A 20,109-nucleotide genomic window follows, 5' to 3' on the forward strand; every position below is an offset into this window, starting at 1 on the left:
TGCATAAGGAACGTCTTGCGAGGAAACCACATGGCTAACCAAGCTAAGTGGAAAACTACCTCTTCGTAGTTTAATGGAAATTTTCCTTTAAGGTTGGGAATGTGAAAGGAGGTAAATGAACGTAAACACAGATAAGAGCCCACTGATTTAGCTGTTGAAGCTAACTGCAGGGACCTAATTGCAAGCAAACCAAACCGCTAACCAAGCTAGCTGCTGGCTGTTTGAATATTATATATATATATATATATATATATATATATTTATTAGAAACTGTGTGAAAGGGTTCAGGACTTTCTGGAGACCAAGCCAAAGCTAAAAAGAGAGTGAACCACGATGACCAAATGAATGCTAATATTGCTCCATATCTGCTAGATGTGTAACTGTTTGCCATATCAGTTCATTTCAACTCATTCAGCCTGCAAATACAGTGCACTTTCCTTTCTACGTTGGAGAGTACTTGTTTTACCTAATTTTACTAAAAGTCTTCTTTGACATTTAACAATGTTTGCTTATCATCTGCCTTCAAATCCTGCTCTGCTTCCACTTTAAAAACAGGTCAAAGGGGCATTTATTGTTGTTTTTTGCGCAGGGAAAAGGAGGTAATGGCTTTTTACTGGCAGATAGCTTCTTCTCCTCAAGAGGTCTGTCCTTGAGACAAAAATAGCAACAGAACATGGCCCATCATCAATACCAATATATCCACCTGAATAGGAGAACACCCTTTAACCTGGATATCGCTACTAATACATTCAATTTATCTTGAGATGCTCTAAAATATGTGCTAAGTCTGGTGGATTGATGTGTTTACAGTGACCTTCTGAGAAGTGCTGCTGTGAGTGTCTTGTCGACATTGCACATATGGGATTCTTGAACATCTCATATTGAGGTTGGTAAGAAATGAAGTTTACAGTAGACGGGCGAAATGAAAGTAAGACGGGTTTGCAGATTAATGGCAGAATCAGCTGCATTTCGTTTCATGTTTAAGTCTTTCTCCTCAGCTGAAGAGGGATGACATAAGCCAGCTAGTCCCTGATCGCCAACACAGCACATGAAAAATGAAACGCTACACTGCCTGAAAATTCACTTACATAAGAGCCTCAACTGAGATGTGAATTTTAAAGTACAGTGACAGAGAGAAAAAAAAAACCAAGAATAAGCACAGAGAAGCATCTAGGCGGGAGGCAAGGAAAAGGCAAGTCAAACACATCCATATTTTATTGTCTATTACAGGCCTGTGCATTTTAAAACTCTCCTTTGTATTTCAGCCAAAATAATACAGAACATTAACACGGCATGAAACATAAACTACACTGCAATTATTCTAATATATACTCTAAGCTTCGGGACGTTTTTTTGTTTGTTTTATATCACAGTGAATTTCTCATATACGCCCTGTGAAGATTTCTTCTCTCGCAAATCATCTTGCAGTCTTTAACACAAACGGACACGCTCACAGGCGGCGCAGATTTAGTAACTATGATCAACACTCCAGCTGACAGAGGAGGGCTGTAATTCTCCTGCAGTATTTCGGGAAACATGCCACTTTAGTTTTTGTCGAGACAGAGCCAGCCTGCTTTGCACTTCCTCGTCACATGCATCACAATTGTTTCCAGTGTCTCAGTCAGTGTGTGCGTGTGTGTCTGTACATGTGTATCCTGAATGACATTGGAGAGCCGCACACGCACATGTGTGTTTTTTCCTTTTTCTTAATCTTTTTTTGAAATCTCTCTGACAGTTAATGCACTAGTATTGCTTTTCTGTGGCCTAATGCCAGACTGACTGACAGGCCAACCGACAGCAGGCCAAACAGCGTCGACTCGAGGCCGATACATGCTAATCAAAGCTAACAATAACCCCCCCACCTGCACACGCCACAGCCTCCCCAATAAGACGTTTACACTGTATTTGTTGAGCTTGTTTGTTTGAGAACAGCCTGATCTTGGAGGGGTTAGAATTATTGACTGCTAAACACATCTGACTTCAACGTTTGCCAACAATGTTTAGGTTACAAGCCGGCGACTTTTGGCATGATGTCATCCTGCTAATCGGACAAAATCCCTATGTTTGCATTCAAAACTTTATGATGTGAAAAAGGAATCCGCTAACTGGTGCAGACTAGAAAACATACAGAGCCAGTGAAACGACACAAGTGGACACAAACGGGCACATGCTCACTTTAGGCAGCGACAGCATGAGGCAAGTAAAATAATTGTATATGCTAAATACATGACTCAAATATAAGAGGATCATTTCTCCATATATCAAGAGCTAAAGAAGCTCTAACTGCTGCGTCACGGTGACTTTAAAGCTAATTTGGGCCTCTTAGAAAGACAAGAGAGGACAGTTAGAGACCATAGTTTATTCTGGACTTTATGTGCTCTCTTAGGGATAAACTATATAGTCATTTTTCACAAGGCTCCTGTTCAAAGTCTTAGCCCTACAATTTTCTCAGGCCCTGGCTCTTAACTTAAACTAAAGCACATTATATTGTGAGTGAGACATGGAGACATCTCTCTGGATTGCGCAATATATCGTGCATAGCTGCATTTAGCTTTTGGACCGACACTCACACACATAAAAATCTCACTTGAGCTCTCATCCAAACACACTTCCATAAAGCGAACACATCTGTTAGTGAAAGAACAGAGGCCTTGAAGCGTGATGCCACGATGTGTCTGCCGTGTTGTGTTTTTCACTGATGCCATCTCTACCTTGGCGGGTTAATTCAATCCATTACAGCTAATTGCGTCAGTGTAAAACACTGGAAGTTTCCACAGTGTGGAGCACTGCGTCTGCTCACACGGTCGAGCCATCTGTTTGGCTTTCTGGAAGCCCTCTATTTTCAGGAGACAGAGGAAATATGGCAGGTAGCTGGATGCTTTATTTTATGTGCTTGTGTTAAACAACCAGACACACAACCTGCGCAAATACTTATTGCACTATAAGCCCAGGAGGCAATGAGAGGATCTTTTTCTTTCATTTTGCGACTGCCGAAACAAAAAGAAACGGTCCAGTTGGTTGCGAGTCTGCTTACAGACGCGCTTTTGTTCCGCTGCAGAAAAATTGGAGCGCGAAGATAAGACGTCAGCAAGGTGAAAGCTAAGCACACGACTGGCCGCAGAGTGTGAGTATGGTCATCTCGCACACAGACAAGGGTGCAGCCATCTTTTGCGTGAAGATTTATAGAGGTCTTCTGATGGGCGCCCTCACCATGGATTCACTTAAGCAATCGATAACGGTTATGAATATCTCTCGGCGTGGCGCAACAGTAATAAAATTATTCCACTTTGCTCCGGCCCGGGGAGCAGACTGTGGGCACCGTGGGGCCTCGTATAGATCGCTCTCTGTTTTCAATACAAGGTCACACTCAAGGCGGTCCGTCAAAAGCGCACACACACACGCACACACACACACACACACACACACACACACACACACACACAGGATTACAAGAGCACATTGTGCCCACACATTAACAGACAGACACACATCCACAGCAGGGAGTGGCATCCCTCTGTGGCCAGTAACAGAAGCTTTCAAAGAAACAGCATTTCCACCGAGGGACTGGTGTGTTTCTGCTACTAGGGAACACGCCTAGTGCGTTTCAGTCAAGATCCCATGACACCTAAAGGAGGACGTGTGTGTATCGAGTAAATAGTACTGGGCGTGAGGTTGTCTGAAGCGTGTTTTATCTTCGTGTGTGTGTGTGTGTGTGTGCCAAAGCTTCTCTGGTGACACAGGGATTCCTTGAGACACCTAGTCCTCTGGCCAATGTCCAATCCACTGCGGAGGGGGGGGGGCAACACCATGTCAATCATTTTTCACAGCTCCGCGGCTTCTATTTATCCCACTGAGGACATTCAAACAGCGACTGTGGTGCTTCTGTGGACGTCCGATCCGACATTATTATACTTTTCCCCTGGATGTTTAATTCTGAATCAGAAACTATCCTCTAATCCAGAAATAAACACATATCCAAAGAGAAACACCTCTATCACTCAAATCAGATTTTAAAACAATGTGTTAAATGTACAAAAACCTCCATTTTCTACAACTTATGGTCAATTAGATATTAGCCCTCTGTTTCACATGATGGGTGACTAACCTGAATTTGTTCTGACAGATGGAGCCACATGGCATATAGCCAAGCCTACTGTTGTGTTGTTTACACTACTGTGTGCATACTGCTCAACATCTGCTTGTAAGCGACCGAGTTAAGCTACGAGGGTATTCAGAGATTTAAGTCAAAGTCAGAGCAAACGGGTTTTGTCCTTTTAAATACAACGTGAAACCTTGGTAGGTTATTCAATGATAATGCTCATTACCGAGGGGAAACAAAGCACTCGGTGATGGGAAAGTCATCGTGTTGCACACAGGCGTCATTAGTGACTATGTGACTCGTGGTAGCTGCAGCAGGACTTTTATTCTCAGCTCGTCTAACGCCGTGTTCGGAGCCAGCTGCTAGAGTTTGCCTTGATGTTCAATCGGAAATGTAAATTTCCTAAGACAACACTGGAAGAACAGGATCTCTTGTTTGAAGGGTAAACATCCTGTTTTAACATAATGAATTGTGGAGGTAAGAAGTTCGACAGACTAACATTCCCCACTAACGCTGTAACATCATCGAATAGATCTGTGCTGCTTGATTTCTTATCGATCTTACTTCTCCGTAAGTGTGGTTTTGGGCCATGGACGTTCTAGTCTAATCGTTCCCCTGAGCTTTTGGTTAAAGGCTTTGTATTTAAAACACTTCATCAGGATTTCTCATATGTAGGATTTATTTGGGAGCTCCACCAAAAAAAAGATTTGTCTGCATCCATTAACATGTTTAGCATTTATTATCTCCTTTAAAAATATGTCGCTGAAAATGCAGACTGAATGCAATGTTTCTGTTTTAAAAGGTGTCTCTTTGGGCAAGTGGAAAAACTATTTTCTTTATCTGAAGTTGGCTTGGGAATTTAAGTCTGTGTCAACGCTCAAGTGTCAGATGTCAGAGCTTCTAACCCAATCTAAACGTTGAGATGAGAGAATGTGCAAACAGAGATTCATCAGTATTTGTGGTTGACGTGTCTTAGAGCTGCAACTATTAGTCGGTCAATAGAAAATTATATGAATATTTTGATGCTAAACATGCTAGATGTCGACTTCCCAAAAGTGAGGATTTGCTGCTTTTCTTTGTCATGTGTGACAGTGAATCCAAAATCTTAAGCTTTTGGACTGCTGGTCAGGAAAAAAGAACAAGAGAATTGAAGGCATCATTATGCAAGATCAATAGATCAAATAATCTGCCATAGGATCAGACCATGTTGTCCTGCTGTGTAGCTCTGGGGGAGTCAGCATTTCTCAGCCTACTACCAACATTTTCCATCAACACGGTATAAATTGGTTAACCAATCAGATTAGGGTGTCGAGCTGCAGACACGAGTGTGAGGATGTGCATGGTCCTTTGTGTGAGTGAGGGCGTATAGACATAGTAGGGTGGCTGGGTGGAGGGGTGGAGAACATGACACCCTGTGTCATGACAGTCAGTTTAAAGTTTTGCAACAAGCATCAATAATGGATGACAGAGAAAGAGATTAGGCGGGGAGGCAGAGTGGTGCGTGCATGCGAGCGAACATGCCCTTTTATCAAAATTCAGCAGTCAATTAGCGGCTACTTATTCAGCTCTACATGTGTATGAGATGGTGAGTTTGCTTCTAAATATCTGTATTTGCATTTTTGTGTATTCATGTTGGGCTTTAGCCTAAAACCTTCCTCTGGCTTTATACTGCTGGATAGCAGACAAACTCTCTCTCTCTCTCTCTCACACACACACACACACACACACACACACACACACACACAGCATGAATTCAGCGAGGAGAGCTACTGTACGGTCTCCTTACAGATGCGACAAGAGAAAATACTTCTTGAGTTGTCACTCCGAGCCAATCACAAGTGCTTCGCCCTGAGCACGCTCTGCCATTTATAGGTCTACAAAGTGGGCCAAATGAGAGGGAGCCGCAGTGACAATGACACATGAAGATTTGTAGAACCTGGAGCGACAAAAAAAAAAAAAAAAAAAGAGAGAGAGGAGGAAAAAAAAGAACAAAGAGCTGACAAGGAATGAGAGAAAGAAGAAGAAAACAGGAGGGGGGAAAGTGTAGTTACATGAGACTGTTTTGACCATGTGGACGCCATGTGGACGCCACGGAGGAAGCTCCAAATCCCGCGACAAAGCAACACATGAGGAATCACTTCGTCTTCTCTTCCTCCTACATTCACAGGCAGCTCTGTCACTCTGTGTTGTTCTTCTAACGCAGAGAAATCAAGTCAGTGTCAAGTGAACCAAGTCTCCTGGCTGAGTTCTTTTGGGGGCATTTTACACACCAGCGTCAAACTTGTTTGCACACTTGTTTGCCCAGTCTCATTTTTGATGCGTTAATAACATAACTATGTTTGAGTCAAAGTGCCCAGTCGGCTTTTTTTGCCATCTCAGGCGGAGCGCAAACGTTACATGCCTTCAGTACAGCCTCGTTATCTCGCAGTCAGGGTTGTTTGCACAAGGTTTCTGTTGAGGACTTACGGATTGCATAACTCCGAGAGAGAGAGAGAGAGTATCCAGAGTGGTTGTTATCCCAGCCTCTGCATCATTTGAAATGTTATGTTAATTATCTTCAACGTCAAAAATGTGTGCTCTAAGTGCTCTGCTGGGGGCACCGGTTGAGCTGGAAAAGCCGGAGAATTGGATTTCTCATCTCCATTTCTGCTCTCGGCTGCAGTAGGAGAGGCAGGCTGCTGGCTTGGACTCTGTCGTCGCCCGTCAGAAGAAAAAGAGAGCTAACAATGGACTGAAACAGAAAGACAGAGAGGGACAATACAGCTGCGGAGAAGAGGCTGAGAAAAGCATGAACGACTGAGAAAAGATGCATCACACATTCAAAGACGCATTCAATGCAACAACAAATTCAAACCCTACAGATAACGTTTGCTGAATTGTGACATGTCCGATATTTTCGCAGACAAGTGGAGCCTCTCCACGAACTTGACGATCAGTTGTCAAGACCAAATTGGGCTTAAAATCGGCCTTTATACTGTATAGTGTGCTCCAGGCTGAATAGCACTAAGTGAAAGAGGCAGAGAGAGAGAGAGAGAGAGAGAGAGAGAGAGAGAGAGAGAGAGAGAGAGAGAGAGAGAGAGAGAGAGTGATCGTAATGGTCAGGGGGATAGAGAAAATGGATATTAAGTGACATAAAAGAGATATCACAGAAGGAGGGATGTTACCGAAGGGCATTCAGTGGAGAGATGGAGGATAAAGGGGAGGGAGGCAGATCACGACATGAAATCCGATCCTCCCCATGAGCCTCCAGTCATCCAGTCCCTCTGCAACCAGCGGCTCAACAAACAACACACAATAAAAGGAGCCGGAGTCAGAGAAAGCGTAACGGGATTCAAACTAGTTCTCGCATCTGGTAAAGTCTTTTTTTTTTGGTTTGTCATGTTTCTTGATATTTAACAAACGTCTGTTCAGACATGAGAGATCCTGCTCCTCCTCTAAATCAATCGGACCACACCACAGTCAGTTTCCTTCTCTTCCACTTCTGATGCCGACTCCCTCCGTCTGTGCACCCGTCCTCCAAACAGCATCTACAGTATCTACTCTCAATCCACATGCATCTGCGTCCATGAGAAGAGTCCCCTTCAATTACCCACTGGTCATTTTCACCACTTTGTAAGAGGAAATCTTTGTAACAGTAAGTAGTGTTGTGACGTTATTTATAAATTACTTAGTCATATTTTTTTGTCATCTTTAACATTTCTTGATCCTGTTATGACACCCAAATGCAAAAAATCCCCAAGAAAATGACTGAACCAGAAAACATCTGTAACTGAGCAGTGGTGTGCTTTAACCAATTCAGTGCCAGTATGCCAAACACATTGTATACATGACTTCCTTCTTTCACTAGTCCTGATCTGGTCCACGCATATTCCCTGAAACAGACAAAGCTACATCACAATCACTAACCTTGACCCTTTGCCTCCATTCTCACTCTCTCCCTAACACATCTGTGTTTCTATGTGCAGGACAATGCATCTTGGGTGCATCTGGAACACTTTTAACCCGGCAAAATGGGTTGAAATGTGATCACGCATGTGTTGGCCTGTCCTAAAAAAAAAAAACAGTACTTCTTATCAACTCCAGACATAAGCAGCGAGCTGCAACGCTGATCAGCAGCCAGTCACTTTGCTCATTTAGTTGATAATGTGCTATTGTTATAGCATCGCTAACTCATTCTGCAGTCTCTCTCCCTCTGCGTCTCTCTCTAACTCACTCACACAGAAGGTTCGCCCCCCGAAACCACACACACACACACACCACTACCTCTAATAGCCCGGCAGCCTGAAACAAGTGCCATTTATTGAGCAAACCCATCCAGCTGCCCAGTGCAAACACAGTCCAATAACAAAAAGCCTGAGGGCAAGAGAGAGACACACTGATAGAAAGAGAAATAGAGAGAGAGTTGAAGGGCCCAAAGGAGGCAAGAGGCCCAGAGTTTTGATTTAGCTGCACATTTGTTTTGTTTCTGCCTATTCAGCAAAGAGTCTGAATATTATTTTTTTCTGAATTTTAGTTATTTTTCTATTTCAGTTGCTTACAAATGTTGAAAGCAAAGTGAACGCGTTTCAAAAAGGATTCAGGTTTGAAAAGTCGATTCCATGCTGGATCTAGATTCGATTAAATGCCACTGAACCCGAGATTTGACCCAAGCAACATGTCTGCACATCAGAGATAAATACAGTTTGACTGTATTTATGCTCATGTTACTGAGCAAGAGGGTCTGAGAGAGAGAGAGAGAGAGAGAGAGAGAGAGAGAGAGAGAGAGAGAGAGAGAGTGAGTATGTGCGTGCATGCGTCCCGTCTGGCAGAGAGGAAGAGGACAAGGTGTCTCATCTTGTAGCTCTTCATCATCTGAAGCTACAAAAAGCTAATAAGGTCTGAAGTGCCTCGTCTCTGGCCTTTCAGCTTCACTATGGAAACAACTTCAGGGTTTTTTTCTGTCCCTGCAGGAGTGCACAGACAACTCCATGGTGCTCCACTTCTAGCAAAGGAGAAAGAGAAGTAGTCCCCACACTCGGTAGTAAAAGCCCCCAAGTATCTAACGAGGCAATGTTTTGACCATCAAGGGCTTCGTCAGGACAGCTGGATCTGGATGTGAACACTACCCACTCTCTCTGCTTCTCTTCTAGAAGCGAGGAGACATTCAAAAGTGATAGACATTGTATGACGAAAAGTAATTAGATGGACATTTGATATTTCTGTACGGTACCAAATAATAACCATGTGTCTGTACGGACAGGTGCACGATGTTTCTTATTCTTTGCATCCACACCGCTCTCTCGATATCAAGGACGGCTAATGCTACGTATAGCTCAACCCTCAGCGATCCACAGTCCTTACTACTGACAGTAAACCGAGGTTAACTCCATTAAAGTCAACTGAACCCGTTTTCCCCCGAAGAATCACAAGCTTTTAACTGCGTCTGTCGACACAAACACACACACTTAAGCTACACAGATTGAACATACGAGGGCAATGGTGGATCGCATGGTGGACAGACAGACAGAAATGTAGACATGAAGAACTAGCTGGAGGAAAAGAGAGAAAACAAAAAGGCTCAATGAGCGCAGGGGAATAGACTCGGCGGTCTGCACTGTTCTGCAACAAGGAGGCCGGCTGCTGACATTTGGCATTGATTGTGTTGTTTTATAGGCATTCGTCAGTTAAACCCCCTATTGGACAATTACAGAGAGAGAGCCTGCTTGCTCCTGCAGGGGGGGGGGTCGTGACTTTGATCTCTCCCTGCCCCCCCCCCCCCCCCTTTCTCGGTGGAAAACCCGCGGAAACAAAGACGGAAAGGTGATGCACCTCTAATTGGCTCCGAGCTAAAGGAAAGTAGAAGCAGCTGGTTGAATGGAGCGTAGATGGAAGGAAAGAAAGGGGGAAACAGGAGAAGGTATGTTGAGATGGAGAGAAGAGGATGTAGTAAAGAGGACGTTTGGGGAAGAATGAGGTGGAAAATAAGAGACAGAAAAGCTCCATGATGCACATTAATTTTCTAAAAGGCAGGAATATCTACACACTGTAGTGCAGGAGTAAACCACCAAGCACCCATTACTATAATTGAGTAAGAAAACATCCCCATTGTACCTTCATTTCTCTGTGACCCGTTGCGCATACATGCCAGCGCTGGCTTGTGAGTGACGATAATCCCATCCGTAATATATAGGACATCCTGCATTAGCGTTGCGATGAGTGCAGCGCGGTGTGAGCCGTGTTATATGAGGGAGAAATGGTTAATCTGATTGTTGGACAGTTTCTAATTCCCAGACTGAAGAGTGGAGATTAGGGCTTACATGTTTGCATGACTAGACGGGTTTTCTGTTGACCTCTGGCCCGGAGAAGAGTATCACTTGGCTTTCAATTGTACATGTGTGTGACATGTTTGCAATGTGTAAACCTTCCACATTTTCTACACATGTGCCTCTTTAAGTACCCTTTGATGCATTTCTGCAGGATGTGTCTTCATTATTACTCACCCACTGCAAGGGCTCAGATTGTGTTAAACATACGGTTTCAATCAGCAGTATGTACTATATATTATATACCTTAATTCTGGTGTTATAAGAGCACTGACCTTTAGTCGCTTATGTATGGGTCAAGAGCTCAAAACACGGGATCCTACACTTCCCATAATGCAATGAAAGACGGTTAACATCCGTGTCTATTAAACCCACACCCAGTTTCAAACACAGGATATAGATACTCAAGTGGCATGAGTGCTTGAGTCACAAAAATTGACTTTGCCATGTAAAATAGGTGGAATGCTGCTTTCACGTCTATACTCAAGCACAGATAGAGCTGGACAGACTCCCTCTAAAGACCAATTGGGTCATTCTGATATTAATCTTCATGGATGCCACATTGCCTCTCAACCAGAGACCAGAAACCAGGTCTTTCTTTCCATCTCACCCCCCCCCCCCCCCCCAACTTTAACCCAGTCCCTCAGAGAGCTGGCTGTGATTAACAGCCCATGCAGCTACGCTAGAATATACATAGCAAGTACTCACATTACAATGCCTGTGGTGAGTGGTTAGCGGCGGACGCTAACTAGCGCAGTTTCCCCGCGCTGTGGCCAATCCAGATGAAAAGCTCAGTGACTGAGTGACTGAGACAACGTGGGCCATGTTACAGAGAGCCAAGATGGCCGATGCTCAAAAGGGGGCAAGCAGCTACACATGGGGAGAAAAGAGTCACCGGAATTTATGTAAGGGATCTTCCAAGTTTTTTTTTTTAGTTTTTTTTTTACAAGAGTTGTTGGTCACCAGAGGGAAAGATTGTGGCTGGTTGCTTGGCATAGGAAGTATACAAGCGCACACAAAAAAGGAGAAGAAATAAACCAAAGCAGGGAAGAGCAATTAGTCTCTGGAGGGCTGTGAGTTTGTGTTTATGTGTCTTTCTGCAGAGTCCAGTTATGATCAGCCTGTAGCTTCACTACAAACAAAGTTTAGCTTGAATGTCCGAAAATCCCTCCCTCCAAACGAATGGACAGTGGACAAAGAAAACACCCCCACCATCCTCACACACGACATCAAACACACACACACACACACACACTGAGGTCTGCATTTGAGCGTAGGGGCTGAAGCTGGCTGGGTCCAGCCCCACAAACCAAGCCAGGCAGTTTGACTCTCACTGGGTAGCAGCTGGAGCTGCTCCACCCTCCTGCCTCCCACTGCCAACGGAGCGACGTGTCAAGATGGACTTCTGCTGCAGCAACACGGCATGACACACCACCAGACATGACTGCTTTATACTTTATAGAATATAGTTTACATCTTGTGTTTTGCATGCGGCTAAACACTGCGGCGCATAAGCAGTATTACAGACAACTAGCTCAAATCTTGAATGAGTTCACAGGCTTTTTTTTTTTTTTTTTTTTTACTTTTTCTCAGAAAGGAAGTTTTCTTCCTCCATAACTGATCCCAACAAAAAGGAAACAAAGGGGCCGCTTTGTGCCGGCATACTTGGTCCGAGCAGGTTGCAACAGTCCAATGAAAGGCTGAGGGGAGCACCCATCTGGCAAGAAAGGCAGATCCGCTTCACCCCTCCCTTCCTCCACCTCTTCTTCTCCTCCCGTGCTTCTCTCCTCTCATTCCTAACACTCAGGGCCCGACTGTAGGCCTGCAGCTCCTGTGTGCCCGCTGAGGTCACTGAGGCTTTTTACTGCCAAGCTCTCTCAACAGCACATACTGAATAAGCCTTTTTAAGAGCTACAGTCCCCCCCCCCCCCCCCCTCTCAGAGTGAAAAGGGGGTCACTGTGCCACGCCAGACTACTGTAAAGCATGCGAGCTTGGCCGAAGGTACCACGGAAAATATCTCTCTGTGTCTCGTGAGCCGTGTCCATCGTTTCCTGTCATAATTCGATCACTGATCGCCGGCTTGTTGTTGAGACAAATCACACGCACGCAAGCAACACGCTCAACTCTGATATCCTAGGATATGTCCTTTCCAACACCAACACATGCTAAAATGTGGATGTCTTTTTAGACTTTTTAAGTCACCTGTATTGTATCAACAGCTCCGTACCGTTACTTGGTAAATGTATTATTTTCTTTTATTGATGTATTCCTATTTGGAGGAATCTGTTCCAGAATTAGTTGGAAATATCAGATTAAGCTAACCTAGCTTAGCCTTTGAGGTCATTTAGCCAAATGGTATTAGCGACACGTTTTGTAATTTGAGGTATGTTGTGTTATTTTTGTGTGAAATGTAAAATACGGCCTCTGACAGGACCCAGCTGAGGGAGGTGGAGGTTGTGGACAATACACCCATTGAGGCTTTTTCAGGTCTGTCCTGCTTTTGGCATCCCCGCCCTCAGAGACACAAACCCACAGGTATTCACTGGTTAAGAGGCATATTCGCCTTCAAATGAACCAATGGAGACAGCCTATGAAGACATTTTGGACACCACCCGTTCCATTACTGAAGGTAGTGAAAGCTCCTTTTCTTCAATGAACTGACCTCACTAAAGCTTTCAGCTGGTAATACGTGTGAGGTTTTGGTTTTGATCTTAATCCACCTCTCCACAAATCTGATATTTGTGTGTGTGTGAGAAACATTGGGATTGGATTGTGCTGTTGGTTTTTCTTTCCTTTCTTTTCCGCAGAGGTTTACTTGCAGCAAGAGGTGAAGTACTGAGTCATGGCGACGAGAAAGAGCCTCGTCAGTCGTCTACCTTGGCATGACGTAACATTGCCGCGCTCGTGTTTGTTCTGCTCAGTTTACAAAAGGGAAAAGTTGGCAGTTGTGCCTCCAAACATGTTTTGCCATTTCTTTTTCACGAGCTTTAACTTGCCAAGCGTTTCTGCTTTCTCCACTGAATGACACTCGAGGGAGATATATCTAATTTAATCTTTCACTCATTTAGTCTTTTCTGTCGTAGCCACAAAGACCCGCTCGTCTCTGCTCAGCATGTAAACTTTTCATCCTTTAAAGCCCCCCTCCAACATTAAATAAACAAAACACCCCGTGAGGCAATTACTTCTGCTGTTAGCATGCAGAGAAAAAAAATAAAAGAGGAGAGAACTAATCGCTGCATCAGAACAGCTCTGGCACATGGTGCGCCTCCTCCACGGAGAGACGGCGGCATCTCCAGATTCGAGTCAACCACTGGCAGGAAGCATCCTTCCCCCCTTTCAACCCCTGAACAACACACCTATCGCTGAAGGCAAAGCCGCCTCAAGGTATACGAGTAAACATCGAGCTTGTGTGTGTGTGTGTGTGTGTCTTTGTGAGTGAGCCCGACAGTCTGTGTGTTTCTGTTACGCAACGGGAGAGTTCTTCCCATCTGTGCCTCTCTGCAGCCCCCGCATCCCTGACCAATGAAGCGAGAAACGACGCTCTGCCTTGCACTCTGCCTCCCTCAAGTCTTCCTCGCAACACCGTCCCACTCTTCGTTATTACCATCAGCCGCCCACTAAAAACACACTCTTCTTCGATTACTATCCTCTCTCTGTTCCGGTCTGTTCTAAAGACCACACACCGCCGGGGGCCCAAAATGATGCAATATTCATCGTTATCATCCCCTCCGCTGTCAACATCGCGCTCGTCTGCCCTCAGCTTAAACTTCCGACTAGAAAACAAAACCACTCAGCGGGGGTGTCTAACCAACATCTTTACTTCTGATGCTCAAATTCCAGATTATCCCCCCCCCCCCCCCAATATCCTACACCCTCCATCTCCGTCCCTGCTCTTCCGGCTCGCCAAACTCCCCACAGGGCTCGCTGTTGTGGAAAAGATGTTAAAACAAAAGAGAGCAGACGAGTGCTGCGATAATCCTAAACATAGCAGCTGGGGAATTAGCCTGCCATTTGCTGTGGACTCACTATCTCCTCACGGTGCACAATCCGGATTGGCTGTTAGAGCGACAAACATTAGCATTGTACCTAATTGTCAATGCTGTTTGCCTATTACTTGTCATCGGGGAGTGGTAATTAAAAGGAAAGATGTCTTTCACTTTCACTGCAAATGTGTCTGAGGTGGTTCATCTGTAGTTTGGTGATCGCATCCTGCCTGGGAAAAAAACATTTTAGTTGATTCCACCAGGACCACTGTGTCGGTGGTTCTATTCAAATAAATGAATTATAGATGCACAGGGACCCGTTCTCTGTTCAGGATATTTGGGCAATGAGCGGCATCGGGTTTCAGACTGTAATGCTACCCAGAGAGATGACAGCAACATCTTTAGTGCTGAATCTTATAGCACAAGAGCAAGATAATGGTATTAAGCCTTCACATAACTTTAATTAGCTATAACTTTATTGTACATTTGGCATCTCTGGCCCTCTGCGTCGGATCTTTTCTGCCTGCACACTTTCCCCCTCGCTTTATCTTTCGGTGTTCTCATTCCCTCATTCTCTTTCATTCTCTATCTGACAAACTCTTCTCCTCTGAACTGTCCCGGCACTGGAGCGAGCGTGTGATGCCTGCACCTCGCTGCCAGTCTGGTCCAGCGGTCCCAAATCTGTTACAATATTGTGGGCGCTAAAACACAGACAACAAGCAAATTGTGCACAACTGCAGCTAACCGCACCTCGGTTCAACAACACTCAATGACTACAAATCATGTCAAATATTTGAACTACCCGAGCAGTGTTTGGTTTGCAATTGAAACTTTACTGTGGAATCACAGTAAAGTAAGTCCTACTAATGTGCTTCTTTGAGCGACACAAGTCCACTATTGTTGGGCCTGAACTGCCAAGTTAGCTCCAGGCTGCACATCTATCTGCTAGCTGCTGTTTTTTATTGCAGCTGCCATGTGCTCAAAGGCTACGACTAAGTGGTTAGGGATACGGCACATAATTGTTTGGAGAGTGGATTTCTTTTGTCCTGCTCTGTGATAAAAGCGGGTGAAGAGTTTCAGCTTGGAGGCTCAGGGAATCGTCTTCTACTCTGTCACGTTTCAGGCAGAGAGAGAGAGACAGGCAGGCAGACAGACAGGCAGGCAGGCAGACAGGCACCTGTGAATGAAATGTCATACTCGGAGCCGCAGGAGTCGTCTGAGAAAGGCTAGACCTGCAGTTTCAACCCAGACTGACCGCGTTTATTGTGAACCCACCCGACTGACATTCCAGGAATGAGCAGAGGTGGATCTTTCATCCGTCTCCCACGCAAGGCCATCCAAAGAGCACACAGCCCTGAGTGTGTGTGTGTGCCGCGCTCACAATCACGCACATACTATCAATCACATCATCATCCGGCTGCTTTGTGGTTTGAGGAGGAAGGACGCATTACGTGAAGAGGCTAAAAAATGCAGAAGAAAAGACGCCAAAACATGACTAAAGTACACTCATTCGTCTGTCGTTCCTCCACACACAACCAGACGTACTCAGTTTCTCTCTGGGGTCCAGCCCACCTGCTTTCCATCACAACAAAGATTAGAGACGGCAGCCACCACTCACCTAGGTGGTCTCCATGGAAACTGTTGTCATGGGATGTTCTACCATGCGGCACGAGCTCATGATGGGCACCAGGTGGCCAGATTTGACCGGTCTTGCGAACGCTCACAATAGTGGCTTCAGACATGACCACGTGGCCTCCCTGCTGCCGGTGCTGACGCTTCTGGGACTGCGGCGTCGGAGGGCTGCTGCTGTCGAAGGAGTGCTGGGAGTTCTGGGAGTTCTGGGACGGCGAGCGGCTCTTCTCTCTGAAGGGCCGGCGGAAGGCCGTGGTGGGACTGGGCGAGACGTGGCTGGACTGTCCCGAGGAGAAGTCCTCCTCGCTAGAAGTCAGGTTCTCGTTGGAGCTGCAGTCCGGCGTGTAGCCGCCGCCGCCTCCGCCGACATCCTCAAAGCTCCCCGGGGAGTAGGACCGGCGTGGCCAGGTCAGGAGGTGGTCATCGCCTCCCCCGAGGTCTCTCATTGTGACTCCACTACCACTTCCCCCACCGCCTCTCCCGTCTCCACCGCCACCTTCACCCATCATCACCCCACCAACGTAGACACTGGAGTAGGCCTGGAACTCGGAGGGCTGCCAAGGAGGGGGTGGAGGTTTGCCACCGTTGGCCCTCCCTGCGTGCCGCTGGTTGGGTTCCCCGTCTTCATATTCTGCATCATAGCCGCAGGTGCTCTCAGTGGACCGGCCTCTGTACACTGGCTTGGCGCGGAGCTCCCCTGCCACCGTTGCAAGGTTACCTGGGAGGGAGTGAAGAGATCTCTTTCGCTCCATCTGCATGGCCTGGCTGCCCAGGGTGCTGATCTTGTCAGAAACTTCACGGTCGTTGACCCGGATCAGACCCCTCTCGTGGTGGAATTCCATGTTAGAGTAGAATGGCGGCGGAGGCGGCGGCAGCGGCAGCTGCTGCTGCTGCTGCTGCTTCTCCTGGCCCTTTGCTACATCCCCCGCAGAGTGAGAGTTGGCCCGTTTGATCCTCTCAAAGTTGGACCTAAGGGCCGCCACGCCAAGACCCATTCCCAGCTTGTCCTTGGGGTCAATGGGCAGTTCCTTGTCTGGGGGCGGAAGGTTGAGTCTGCGGGGGGAGGCCGAGATGCCGCCTCTCTGCTTGGACGGCGAGAGGCCATCGAGGTTGTCACAAGACGTCGACTCAGCCTGCTGCGGCACCTCGAAGGCCGACTCCAGTCCGTCTCCGTGGGAGGCCGACTTCCTGGCCGGTGGAGGCCTGGGTTTGGACCTTCCAGCTCCATCTCCAAGAGGCTGGTAACGGCTCCTCTCCATACTGCCGCCACCATACCCTCCACCGACGACTCCTACTCCAACTCCACCGGTCTCCTGCATGTGCGGCTGCTGGGACTGGCACTCCGCGCCCTGTATGGCCGCAGGGTCCATCCCTTCGTTCAGCGGCGTCCGCCTGAAGCCCCACCGCTGCTTGTCATAGCTCTTCCTCTCCTTGGCCAGGAGGGTCTGCAGGTAGATCATGCGGAAGCGCTCCTTGTTCACCTCCTGCTCCAGGCGCCTGATGGAGGCTTTGCACTTCTCCAGCTCCTGCTCGATGCCCCCGACGGATCGCAGCTCCATTTTGGGGGGTTCAGACTCTGGGAATTGCGCTTTCCACGCCTCGGTAAATCCCACCGGCTCCACCATATTGTGCCTACTTTATTTCTGTGACTGACCCTGGCTCACACACACACACACACACACTGGGTGAATGAAGCCAAGGGCGCACCGTTTTGTCCTTTTTAGAGTCCAGTTCGCCACAGAGTCCTTATCGACAACAATGGCCCCCTGCGGTCAGAGAGCAGTGACAGTGTTTCAGGCCTTCAGGTAACCCGTTCAGAAACACACAGTGTGATTGCTGACACTTGTCGTGGGCTGCGCAGATGCGACAATACATCCCATTCTGAACCAGAGAAACCGGCTGTTCAGGCAGAAGGATAGCCGGGAATGTGTGAGGCCTGGAAAGGAATAAAAAGCGGCAATCTCATGCAGCTCGTCTTTCTCATGCATTATTCCAGAAAGGGACACTTTCAAAAGATTTTTTTCTTTTTCTCCAAATCTCAGCCTTGACACAATGACAGCATCTATCCTCCCTCGCGGGGTGACACGGGGATCTAGCTCCAATGGAGAGACAAAAAAAAAATAAGAAAGTGTTTTAATCCTGCTCGGTTTACTCACTGTCTGTGTATACCATTCCGTGTTTGCCCGTGATAGCAGGTCCGTTCACTCTTCTCCATTCATATGGCAGTAATCCCAGCTGCTGCTGCTGCTGCTGCTGCTGCTGCTCCAGACCGAGCGCCTTTGTATCAGCAGCGCGCAAGGAGAAAGGATAAAAAGCGCAAAACACAAGCGACGGCAACATCGGAGTTTCTCAGAGAACGCGATCAAGCGGTGCGATCCGGTTTAAGTGAATCAATTGTTTCGTTAACCTCATTGTTTTTTCCCCCCCTCCACCGTACCTATGCGGTACTGTTGTTTTGTTCCGTTTCTTTTCCAGGTTTATCCCGTTTCTTCGGCCGTGATGGTGCCGCTGTGCGCGCTCCCATCTCAGGCCAGCAGCACTGGAGGGCTGCAGGAATGGGAGGGACCAGTGAGTGTGCTGGTTAAAGAGACAGAGCAGGCACGCGGTCAAACCCTTCACCTCGATATGAGTCCAGATGCATGTCTGGATATGAAATCTAACGGTGTACACTTATTTTCATTTCTTTATTTTACTGCATGATTGCTGGTTTGTGTCTCACACTCAGGCAGCTACATGTTTTTACATATCCTTCCATTTTATTTTAGGAACCATTAAGCTCCCACTTCTCCCAATATTCCTCTTCAACAGCTGTTCTTGATATTTATTGATAATAATAATTTCAGGATATTAGCCTACTCCTTCTGGGCTCCTTTTAAAAGCTGGTGTCTGTACCTGTCATGCAGGTGTTACAGAACACGCAGAGTGCTGTTGATATCTTCAACACAACGCTGCCACCCTGTGGGGTAATATCATATAGTGTCCGTACATTTCTTTTACTAGTTTTCAATTCTATGATGACGCCTGGTTCCCCACTTTAAAAAAAATATATACACATCTTTAAAGTGCTCAGTGTAGAACTTTCCTAAGCTATTAAAACAGTGGCATTGGTGTTTTGATCGTATAAAAGACTAATTGTGTAAAAATGTGGAACACATTGGCTGTGCAAGAACGCAAAAAGGACACAATTCAAATACTATGTTTTATTTACCTGAAACCACAACCTCAGTAATGCATGTACAACCATTATTAGTCATCAATAATGATCATCTTTTTACATGTGTTAATTGTTCTTCGATCAGGTGTCGCTGAGGGTCCCGGCATGGGGCCCCCTCACATTAGATCAGTTTTACAGCAGTTGATAAAGATACATGATAATAATAATAATAATAATAATGCAGAGGCAATAAGACAACACTGTTGTATTGCAGGTTTACCAATGAATCAAAGTGTCTGTTGTCATTGCAAAGGACGACTTCATTAGAAAGTAAATGGATCAGTGATCGGCCTACAGTAGTTGTCAAAGGGGAAAAATTAAACATTACAAAAAAAACTCAAGAGCACAGTCAAGTTCAGCATGAGTCATCTCTCCAAGTCTAATATTGTGCAAATTCCTCAAACGGTTACAATAAAAACAGTGATTTACATATCTATGATATATCCATCTTAATATGTCATTTGAGTATTATACATTAGACTCTATAAATACAAATTGCAAAGCCTACATACAGCTGGAACGCATGCATGAATGTTTTGTACACTGACGCACAGATAAGACCATTCAACCCAGTTGTTAAAGATGAAAGATTCTCTAAGCTACCATGGAGGTTGGAAACAAGATCTTCATGCAAGAAGGAACGTTGCGGGTGTTGAAAACGTCCCCGCACACAAAACTGGAATAGTGTCGTATTGATATAGCATCTGCACACAGAGGTATAAGTGTGTTAAGAAGTGTGTGTGTGTGTGTGTGTTGTGGCGCATGGGGAAGTGTATTTCCAGCCCAAACCACTTTTAAGTATACCCTTGTGTATTTGGTCGTATTACTGTGAAAACATGTCCCTTTTTTTTTTTGTTTTTTCTTGTCTGTGCAAGGGT

The 20,109-nt window shown here is 46.0% G+C and overlaps 1 protein-coding gene across 4 annotated transcripts in view; it reads right to left on the minus strand.

Annotated features, from left to right (window-relative positions):
- The window catches only part of LOC142935545 (breakpoint cluster region protein-like), a 68,177-nt gene extending 50,535 nt beyond the window's left edge, over positions 1-17,642 (minus strand). Inside the window, exons 1-3 of one of the 4 annotated variants that reach the window (XM_076079970.1) lie at positions 17,359-17,642; positions 16,514-17,232; positions 16,004-16,444 (exon numbers count right to left, since the gene is read on the minus strand). In XM_076079970.1, coding sequence (XP_075936085.1) covers positions 16,004-16,444; positions 16,514-17,232; positions 17,359-17,642 — 1,444 coding nt within the window. Of the gene's footprint in view, positions 1-16,003 lie in introns of all 4 variants that reach the window. The other 3 variants (XM_076079969.1, XM_076079971.1, XM_076079968.1) reach the window with 3 other exon arrangements.
- Between the last annotated feature and the right edge of the window lie 2,467 nt (positions 17,643-20,109).

The sequence above is a fragment of the Anarhichas minor genome, unplaced genomic scaffold (genome assembly GCF_050575085.1).
Source record: "Anarhichas minor isolate MPS153535 unplaced genomic scaffold, ASM5057508v1 ptg000073l, whole genome shotgun sequence".
Taxonomy (NCBI): domain Eukaryota; kingdom Metazoa; phylum Chordata; class Actinopteri; order Perciformes; family Anarhichadidae; genus Anarhichas; species Anarhichas minor.